Source organism: Marmota flaviventris, chromosome 10 (assembly GCF_047511675.1).
Source record: "Marmota flaviventris isolate mMarFla1 chromosome 10, mMarFla1.hap1, whole genome shotgun sequence".
NCBI classification, from domain to species: Eukaryota; Metazoa; Chordata; class Mammalia; order Rodentia; family Sciuridae; genus Marmota; species Marmota flaviventris.
Window position 1 is genome coordinate 10331002 of NC_092507.1, and position 9747 is coordinate 10340748.

Below are 9747 nucleotides of genomic sequence, written 5' to 3' on the forward strand. Positions count from 1 at the left end.
CCGCGGCGGCCAGGGCCCGCTCACCTCCCGCTCCACGCTCCACGCTCCACGCTCACAAGACACGTCATACATGCTGAACTCTTCCCAGCAACTACCTCACGTCCTGCGTCCCGGGGCTCTTCCCGGCCCTGCTCTGAGTCCGCTGTCTGGCTGCGATGGCCTCTGCTTCTCAGAGGTGGACCCTGAGGTTCGGAGGCCAAGAGGCCTGGAGGGACCTATCCTGGGTCTCACAGTAGATGAGTCGGAGTCTCGGAGCTCGCCCCCATGTCTCCGAGGACCTTGCTGCCTCTCCCGGTCACACCACCCCCAGCTGCCACAACCCAGAGTCGGCCAGCATGTGCTGTGCTGAGATCTTCCTCTAAACTTAATGGCCACAAGAACTTTCCAGAACTGGTATTCCCAATATGCAGGAGACCTGGAGCTCAGAGAGGGCCATGCCTGGCTGAGGTCACACAGCTTGGGAGAGGGAAGCCAGTCCTCATGGGAGACACTGAGGTGGTGATCTTTTGGCCCCTCACTATTGTGGCCCATGGAGCCAAGAGGCCTTGGCTTTGCTCCCCAGAGAAGGTCCACGTCTGTCCCAGCCTCAGTTTCCTCATCCATGAGATGGACCCAAAGAGATTTCCTATGTCCTCTCTGCTAGTCTAGAGAGGAGGCTAAGGGCATGGGAACCACAGAGCCATGTGAATGCCAGCTGGGGGTGTGCCCCAAGAGGCCAAGTGGGATGCCCAGGAGTGGGGGGAGGCCCTTCCTGTGCAGGCCTTGCCGGGACCCTCAGCCCTCCACCCAGGTGGACACCTGGGCTGGGGAGAAGGCACGCTTCCTAGTGGGGACGGCTGTGGTCACGGTGGCCGCAGGAGCCAGGAGGGTGGAGGAGATGTTGGGGGAGCAGAGAGCCTGTGTCGCTGGAGGAGGGGGTGGGCGGGGTGTTACTTTTGGCCGATGGATCTAGTATTGGAATGTTTAATGGACACGCAAGGGTGGTGTCAGTGAGAAGCTGGAAATTGGCGACTTCGGCCTTGTCCATCTCTGTAGCTGCTGCTAGTCCTGCTACACACCACGGTAGGCATTTCCCCAGAGAACAGGACATCAGAGGGAGACCTACTAGGTGCCTGGACTGTTCAGCTACCACATCTGCAGGCAGATGCCAGCAGAAGGCTCCTCCAGGTGTTTCCTGGGACCACATTGCACCTGGGCACCAGTCGGCCTGGCAGGTGCTCACTAGTGGCAGAAGTCCTCCTTCACGCCTCCTTGTGGTCATCAGGATCCCTGTAGCTTGTGGTGAGCGTTGGGCCTTTTTCTGTAGACTCTCGCTCAGGCGAGTCGAATGAGCTGACCATAGGCCTCGAATGCGCAGTGTGGGGAAGAACTCAGGCCGGGGCCACCCTGACCTGGACGGGACCCAGGCTGTGAAGGGAGGAATGTTTCTGTGCCTTATTCTAAGGCTCCTCAGTTATTTTAATAGATATTTCTTGAGTGCTGCCTTGTCAGCGTTGGCAGTAATCCCCCTTTGTCATCAGTTTCATTTTCTATGGTTTCAATTATCCTTGTCAACCATGGTCTAAAAATATTAAATGGAAAAGTCCAGAAATAATTCATAATTTTAAAATCACCTACAATTATGAGTCGTATGATAGAATCCCATGTTGTCTCCGCTCCATGCTGCCCAGGACATGAATCATCCCTTTCTTCAGTGTATCCATGCTGTATATGCTACCCGCCTGTTAGTCACAGGAGCCATCTTGGTTATCAGGTCAGTCGTCATGGTATAGCCGTGCTTGTGTTCAAGAAAACCTTGTTTTACTTAATAACTGCTTCAAAGGACAAAAAGTAGTGATGATGGCAATTCAGATATGCCAAAATGAAGCTATAAGTGCTTCCTTTTAATGAAAAGGTGAAAGTACATAAGATATTATGAGAGACAGAAAGAGAAAGATCATATTCACAAAATTTTTATTATAGTATATTGTTATAATTATCGTATTTTATTAGTAGTTACTGTGTTAAGCTGTATCTAATACATACAATCAAACTTTATCATAAGTAGGCGTGTATGGGAAAAACCGTGGTCCATATCAAGTTCAGTGACATCTTCCCACAGCTGAGGGAGGCCCACTGTGTCAGGGCTTTGGGCTGCGTGAGTCTCTGTTGTGGGGCTGATCCATGCACTGTAAGGCCTCCCGTGGGCCAGTAGCAACACTCCATCCCTCAGTCGTGACAGCCCAGAACGTCTCCAGACACCTCCAGATGTGCTCCCTGGTGGAGAAACACTGGCTCAGTCCTGCTGTTGGCCAGCTTTGAGCCTGACCCCACTCCTACCTCTTGTGTATTCAGGCAGAGCTGGCTCTGGGCTGACACCTGGCGCAGGTGAGGTCCTCAAGTGTTTGCGCTGCCTGGCTGCCCACCTGGCCTCCCACCTCCCGACCTGGCTGCTTTGGCTGGATTCGGGCTGAGACAGTGCCAGTCACTCTGAGTGGGTGGGGGGGAAGAGAGTTGGGGTGTGAAAGGTGAAGCACAGCTTGGGGCAGTGCCTGTGGTTGGTTGGTCGTTATTACCCAAGTATTTGTGGTGCTAAGCTGACCCTGGGACCCTGGAGTTTATAAGGAAGGGGGCACCTAGGTGCTGGGCGGGGAGGCACGGGCAGTGGAATCCCACAGGGGACTCCATACCCAGGGGTTAAAGAAGGAAGGCTTCCTGGAGGAGACGGTGTCCCAGCTGTGACCCGGAAGATGAGCAGGAGTTGGCCAGGCACAGGAAGGGGAGGGATTCGTCTGGGCTCACTTTTAATAAAGTTTTAAAAGTTTTTTCTGAAAAAAATCAATTCCCATTTAGTAGGTTATATAAAAAAGGCCAAACCATCTCAAAGTCCCTGGGTCTACACCTCTGTGGGAAGTCATGTCCTCAGTCCCCCATACCCAACGGACATGTTTGGCTCACGTGAGGCCCAGGGTGGATATCGAGTGGAGTGGGGGGGGGGGCCTGTGGCATGGAGGGGGCCTGCCCCGCCTGTCCATGCAGGTACTTACTTTGGCAACAGTGACCTCCCCGGATGCCTTCTGGCTGTGTGCTGAGCCTGGCAGGAGGGACAAACAGCAGGACAGGTGCGGCATCTGAATCAGAGAGGGGCGCAGGCATCGTCTCCACACAGCGAGCGCTCATTGAGGCTCGCCGCATGTCCGCTGGGGGACTGTCCTCCCTCTGTGGCCTGATGAATGGGGCTTGGGCTTCTGTGATCTCCACAGGGAGAGAATGTGCTGGATCAAAAACAGTGTGGTGAGGCACACACTGAACGTGAAAGCCCACCTCCCCTTGGCCGAAGCCGGGTACCTGGCCCCCAGGTGTCCAGGAAGGACCATCCTGCTGGACCGGGGAGCTAGTGGCCAACATGCAAGACACCCCACCCTCTAGCGATGTCAGGCGTGCGAGCAGCTCCTGGTGACCATCTGTGCTGTTCCTCTTCCCATGCAGCTACAGCCTCCGCCTGGCGTCCCGATGCCCTCCACCGACGGCCCCGTACATCACCAGGCAGTGTAGGAAGGTCAAGGCCCCTGCCGCAGCCCAGTTCCAGGGACCCTTCTTCAAAGAGTAGACTCTTCGCCTGCTCCCTGACAGGTAGGAGACCGGAGGCAGCAGGTAGGCGCAGCTCTGACAACATGCAAGGAGATCACGGGCCCCGGGACTTGGCGTGGGTCCAGGGTTGGGGGGAAGGGAGGACTTACGAAGCCCCTAGGAGCCAGACACAGCTCCTTCCTGCAGGAAGGGCATTTAGTGGCCAAGAGCACAGATCCTGGACCCCCAGGGTTCAGACCCCAGCTCTGTCCCTTGCTGTCTGCAGGACTTCAAGTCACTTAATGCCTGAGCCTCAGTTCCCACATCTGTGAAGTGGGCTCTACATCAAAGCCTACTTCTTCAGATGATCATAGAAATCGTAAGTGTTAAATGTGTGCAGAGCGTTTAGCCCAGTGCCTGGTGCACAGTCAGCATTAGGAAGTGTGCGCTATCGTAATGGCAGTAGTCATCAGATGTGTTGAGCATAGTATTCATACTCAGTACTCGATCAGTACCTTCAGAGGCCGTGAGGGCTGGGCTGCAGCTCAGTGGTACAGCGCTTGCTCCTCACGGGTGAGGCCCTGGGTTCCATCCCCAGCCCCACATAAAAACAAATACATAAAAAGATACTGTGTCCATTTACAACTGAAAAACTATTTAAAAAAAAAAGATTATGTATGGAGTCCTTATTCCCACAATGTATTTGAAAATCAAAACAATACTAAAAAATTCATAAAATATAAAATTAAGATTTGTGTGTCGTCTCTTTTCTAAGTTTTCCAAAGGTAAAAGCCTAGAGTTGTTCTAAGTTTTCTGATGATAAAAACATGGAAGCTAGACTTTTCTTTTCCGAGTGTCTGGGCTTTGCCAGTGCCCCACGAGCAGGCTTGGTGACAGCACAACTGCATCCGTTGTGTCCTTGAGATCGATATCCCAAAGCAGGACCCGGGGACCCAATCATAAGAGCTGGCACAGTTACAAATACAGACACAGGGTCCCGCTCTGAGTCAGAGGTGAGCCTGGTCCTGGGACACAGTGGCGCTCAGAGGCTCCTGCTCAATGCGGCCAGGACTGGACCACGAGCCAGGGGCATTTTGATGAGGACTTAGTGGTTCAAGGCAGAGATTGCTGCATTGTGCCCCCGGGGCCTTTGGTGTTGGGCTGGGGAGCCAGCCTGTCCTTCTGCCTGTCCTCCCATCCTCCCTTCTCCTCCCTGCAGCAGGTGGAATGTCTGGGCTTGGCCTTACTCCTCTGGAGGCTGGGGAGAAAATGAAATACCATCCACCTTCCCCAGAACTGAGCCCCTCTCTCTGCCACCCGCTGCCCCCTGGAAGGGGATGTGACTCTAAACTGGAGTCCAGTGGGGCAGAGTTGAAATGGACCCTAAGCAGCACAGGTATGGGAGGCCCCAGAGGTAAAGTCCTCCTCCCATTTCACAGATGGAAAAGCTGAATCCCTGAGAGGAGAGGCTGAGGTTTGTTCAGAGTCTTTGGAAGATTAGAGGCCGGGTCAGGCTGAGCCTGAGCCTCCGTGGTGGTGACGTAGAGGAAGGGGTGTTCTCGGCAGCCCAAGAGATCAGGTGCAGCCGACCTGGCTTCCTAAACAGAGCAGGCCACTGCCGTCTGGGGATGGTGACCAGGGCCAAGGGCCACATTTGCCCAGGCTTATCAGTTAGGCTGTCCCTAGGCCAAGACAGGGACAGGGACAGCACCATCCTGAGTGGGTTCATTCTTTCCCATGTTTTCAGCCCAGAGTCCCGGCTGGGGTTGGAAAGGACGAGTCCTGGGTAATGTGTCTGCCCTCGCCGTCCGTGTTCCAAACACGACTGTTGAATCTGTGCCTGAAACTTGTGCCTTGAAATCTTACTTAGCCTTTTTTTCTATTTTTAAAATGTGTACACCAAGAATCTTTTACTCACATACTTTTTTAATGATTTTTTAAAAAATATCTCACACTGTTTGCCTGTCCGCCTGGGCTACTTTAGCGGGACACCACTGTCCTCCTTTCCTCGTGGTTCTCGCTGGAAGCCTGAGGTCAGGGTGCACGCAGGGCTCAGGCTGTGGCCCTCCCTCCCTCTCCCTCTGAGTCTTTCCTGCCCTCGGCTGAGGGAAGGGCCAGCGCCTGTCCCTTGGCTGCTCACACAAGCTTCCTCTCACTGCTGCTGCTCCTTTGGTAAAACTGGTGACCCTGGGGCCCTCGGTGGAGCAGGATCCTGATGCTGACCCTCTTGCCGGGTGTGCGGTGAGAGGTGGCCTCCCTGGCCTGTTCGCCCGGTAGAAGGGCTTCCTCTGCCTCCTCCTAGCCATCCGTCCGTGTCCACCACACAGCAGATGGATGGCTGGAGGGCGGGACAGCCGGAAGGTGGCTCTCTTGGGTAGGGGACGAGGCACTATAGCTTCTTCTATGGATCCTGCTGACCAGGGGAACCCCAAGTTCCCTGACTGCGCGAGGCCAAAGGAATGCGGACTGCCTGGTGGCTGGCCTCTGTTTTCTTTCCTCCCTGCTGCTCCAGGCAGGGCAGGGAGGGGCCAGTCTGCATCAGCAGTGTCGTGGGGCAGGGAAGCTCCCCCTCTTGAAGGCACCCCACTCCACCACGGGCAGCTCCTCCCAGCCCCACCGATAGGTTTTGGGAGCCGGAGTTGACGTGGGTTAAGGGTGCAGCTGTGGAGCCCAGTTCTGGCCTGTCAACTGCACTCCCGTGGGGACCTGCGTCTCTCTTTCAATCCTCCTTCTGTAAATGGGCTCATCCCACCACCTCCCGTGGTGTGTGGAGGATTGCACTGAAACAGCACTGCTGTCGTTATTACATTATTATCAGTACTAGTAATGCTAGTCATAGTACTAGTTAGTAGTAATGGCAACTAGGTCCACTGACTGAGAGACCTGGCTCCCAAACCTGGCCCAGCCCAGTTCCCGGCTCCCACCCAGGGCGGCGCATGTCGCGTGCTCACCTGGGCACTGTGAGCGGGCGCTGTAAGCTGGGTGCTGTAAGCTGGGTGCTGTAAGCTGGGTGCTGTAAGCTGGGCACTGTGAGCCGGGTGGGCGCTGTGGGCGGGCTTTCTGCAGAGGCAGCCCACAGACAAAGCTGTCTGTTGGTCACCAGGACACGCAGGATCTGGAGCAAGCTTGACGGGGGTCAGGCGCTGTCCCTGGTGCTCCTCATCAGTCTGACCTTGTAAAATGTTTTCTTCCCTCTGAGCCTCAGTTTCTTTTATGTAAAATGGGGGTGTGCCCCTGGCAGGAGGCTGTCGTGAGTGTTCAAATGAGCTTAAGGAGGAGAGCGACTGCCTGGGACACCTCTGGGGGTCCACGAGGCTGGGCAGAGGGCTACCTGAGCCCAGCAGTGCCGTGTCCAGGGCCTGGCCTGGCAGAGCCGTGCACGAGTGAACACCAGGAGCGTTTCTGTGGTAGCTGTGCACACCCTCCACCCAGCGTCCCCTCTCACCAGAGCGCGTGCCCACACCCACCGAGTCTTCTAGACGCACACAAGAATGTTGGCGCAGTGTGAGTCACAATGGCCTCAACTGGAAACCGCCAGGTTTCACATTGCGGTAATCAAGGGGATTGCCTGGCGTGTCCCCACAGGGGAACGCTGAGCAGCAGCTGGGCCGGCAGCGGGGAGCCTTCGCAGGCACGCCAGGCAGAGGTGCAAAGGACGTGCACCCAGGATTCTGAGCGTTGGTTCAAAAATGAGCAAAACCAATCAGAGGGGGCTGAGTTCATGACAGCGGCTGTTCTAGGGGACAGGGAGGCATCGAGGTTACCCTGAAAGGAGGCCTGGGCCGGGGGCCAGCGGGCAGGTGCACTGCTGTGTTCCCCTGATGTCCTCACGCTGCTGCTCTCCTGTGTGGCTGCTGCAGTAGGGTGTCACTTTAAACCTGAGCAGGACCATGCATGAAGAGGCTGAGGCAGGCGCTGACCTTGGGCCACTGTGCTCTCTTCCTTTCTCCGCAGCACCTGAAGTGACCTGGAATCGCGAAGCCAAAGGGCCCGGCAGTCTGCCTGCAGGGAGCACCGACCCACGGCCTTGCCAGACTGTGAGAGGCAGGGGAGAGCGTGCGTTCGAGGCTGTGTGTGCAGGTGACGCACGTGGACTCCGAAGGTCCTGAACCCGGGGAGCAGGAAGGTGGCTGACCACTTGGTCTCCGTCGATCCTGGACGCAGCCTGGACCTTGCTTGGCGGTTCAGCCTTCCTGGCGGGTGGGGGCACCTCTCCTACTATGCAATTTTTCAAGAGCCCCTTGACCCTCCTCTTGCTTCTCCAGTATCCTTTGCCATTGTGGGGACTTTGTTCTGGCCCTGGGGGTCAGCTTCAGGCCTGTCTGAGAAAGGCCTTCAGGAGGAGGCCTAGCTCCCCTTCAGGACCACCCCCTTCCCCACGGACCCTCTCCCCACAACATTTCTGGGAATCCATAGCATACAGACCCCTTGGAGCCAAACCTGGAGGCTGGGCCCTAGCACTCGGGGAGCCCCATTTCCTGCCCAAGCAACCCAGACTGTGGCTCTCGAATCATTTCCAGGTTTGAGATTCCAGTTGGTCCCTTGCTCTTGAGTCTTTGCAGGGAAGCCCTACAGCAGGTGCATCCAGGAGAAAGACTGTCCCCATTCATAGATGCCATGGCACAGGGGATGGTGCATGGAGGACGGGGTCTCCGTGCCCTTCATTGCCTGGCTTGTTGGGGACCATTACACCTTCAGCGTCTGAGCTTCTCAAATAAGCTGCAAAGGAAAGCAAACAAAGTTGGACACGGGGCAAAAATGGAAGGACTAAAAAGCACAGGGGAAAGACAAAGAGATTTCCGGAGGCCATAAATGCCTGCCAGGGAATGAGGGGGCTGACCCCTGCTCTCTGGTGGACAGTCCATGTCTCGGGGAAACGGGTGACTGAGCTCGGAGTTTGGACCCGGTTCAGTGAGGTTCTTGGGTTTTGTGCCTTTGGGACAGACCCCAGATGAAGATGCCTGAGACCGCTTTGGTGTCGTTTTTGGGAATCCATAGCATACAGTAGTGATGTGTCCAACCCAAAGTGGAGGAGAGGACTCGGGGACGTCGTCACACAATAAAGGGATTTTTTTTTCAGGGCTACTATGGTTGATCTTGCAACTCTGTAAATATGTATGTAGACACTTTTAAAAGCACGTATTTATGTCCCTGACTGTAAATGCTCCGTTTTTAAGGTTTTATAACGTGTGTTATTTAATTAAGCAGTCGACGGGCTGCAGCGTGGGGTCAGGTCATGGTCAGGAGAAGAGTCTCACGAGAGCCTCACGCGGGCAGAGAAGTGCTGACCGGTGGCCGATGTACGCTCCCGTTTCCCGCCCGCTGAAGTGCGCCTTTTGTTTTTAATTTCCATAAACTGGAATCCTCTGCGCTCCTACAGTGGACTCTTACAAGCATGGAAAACTGTGGCTGTCCCTGGTCCTGACAACGACAGTTTCGTCCCGCAACTGCTCACACCGTGAACTGCACCCCAGCGCTCAGCTCCTGAAGGCTCCCCCTCCCAGCTTCGGGGCAGCTCCTGAACCCACACTCCAGTCACCTTCGGCCCGTGGCGAACTCTGGGGCCACCCGGGGAGACCCCCGTGTCGCATGGGCACATGTGCTGCTCACCCTCAGCACTGGGACTGTCGGGAGAAGTGTGGCCACAGTGAGGGGGCTGTGAAGAGAGGGGTCCCTGGTGGGTGGAGTCGGGGGTGGATGGTGGAAGGTGGTTCTGTGTCCGCCAGGTGGAGAAAACCAACAATAAAAGCGTGAAGAGCCATGGTGAGGAGTGGGCGCCGCGGGTCTCTGTGCTTCGTCGTCTGGGCTGGGAGTCCTGGGCCGAGGGGCCCAAGTGGGCAGAGTCTTGTGACGCTGTGGGAGCGCCCGCCCCACCAGCACGGCTGCTTCGCCTGCCATTTCTCTGAATGGGAAGGCCTCCTGTGTGGCCAGCACTCGCCTGTCCTCCCACAGCCTCCCTGAGGTCCAGTTCACGTCTGTACCGTTCCCCTCGTGTGTACAAAGCAGCGTGTTTGAGCATATTCAAGTCGTTCGGCCACCGCCATGTGCAATTTTAGAAGACGGTCATCACCCCAAGGAAACGCTGTACCCACCAGCGGTCACTCCCTTCCTTCCCAGATGCCTGACTACAAATCTGTCCCCGGGCCTTGGCCTGCTCTGGACGGTTCATGTGAGCAGGCCGTCCAGTCTGGGGCCTTC

The 9747-nt window shown here is 55.9% G+C and overlaps 1 protein-coding gene across 4 annotated transcripts in view; it reads left to right on the top strand.

Moving 5' to 3' along the window:
• The window catches only part of Prdm2 (PR/SET domain 2), a 119035-nt gene extending 109723 nt beyond the window's left edge, over positions 1-9312 (top strand). For 3 of the 4 annotated variants that reach the window (XM_071617360.1, XM_027951961.2, XM_071617359.1), the window contains 2 exons: positions 3469-3612; positions 7504-7591. In XM_071617360.1, the coding sequence (XP_071473461.1) occupies positions 3469-3589 (121 nt within the window). In that variant the 3' untranslated portion in view covers positions 3590-3612; positions 7504-7591. Of the gene's footprint in view, positions 1-3468; positions 3613-7503 lie in introns of all 4 variants that reach the window. The other variant, XM_071617361.1, reaches the window with a different exon arrangement.
• The last annotated feature ends 435 nt before the right edge of the window (positions 9313-9747 follow it).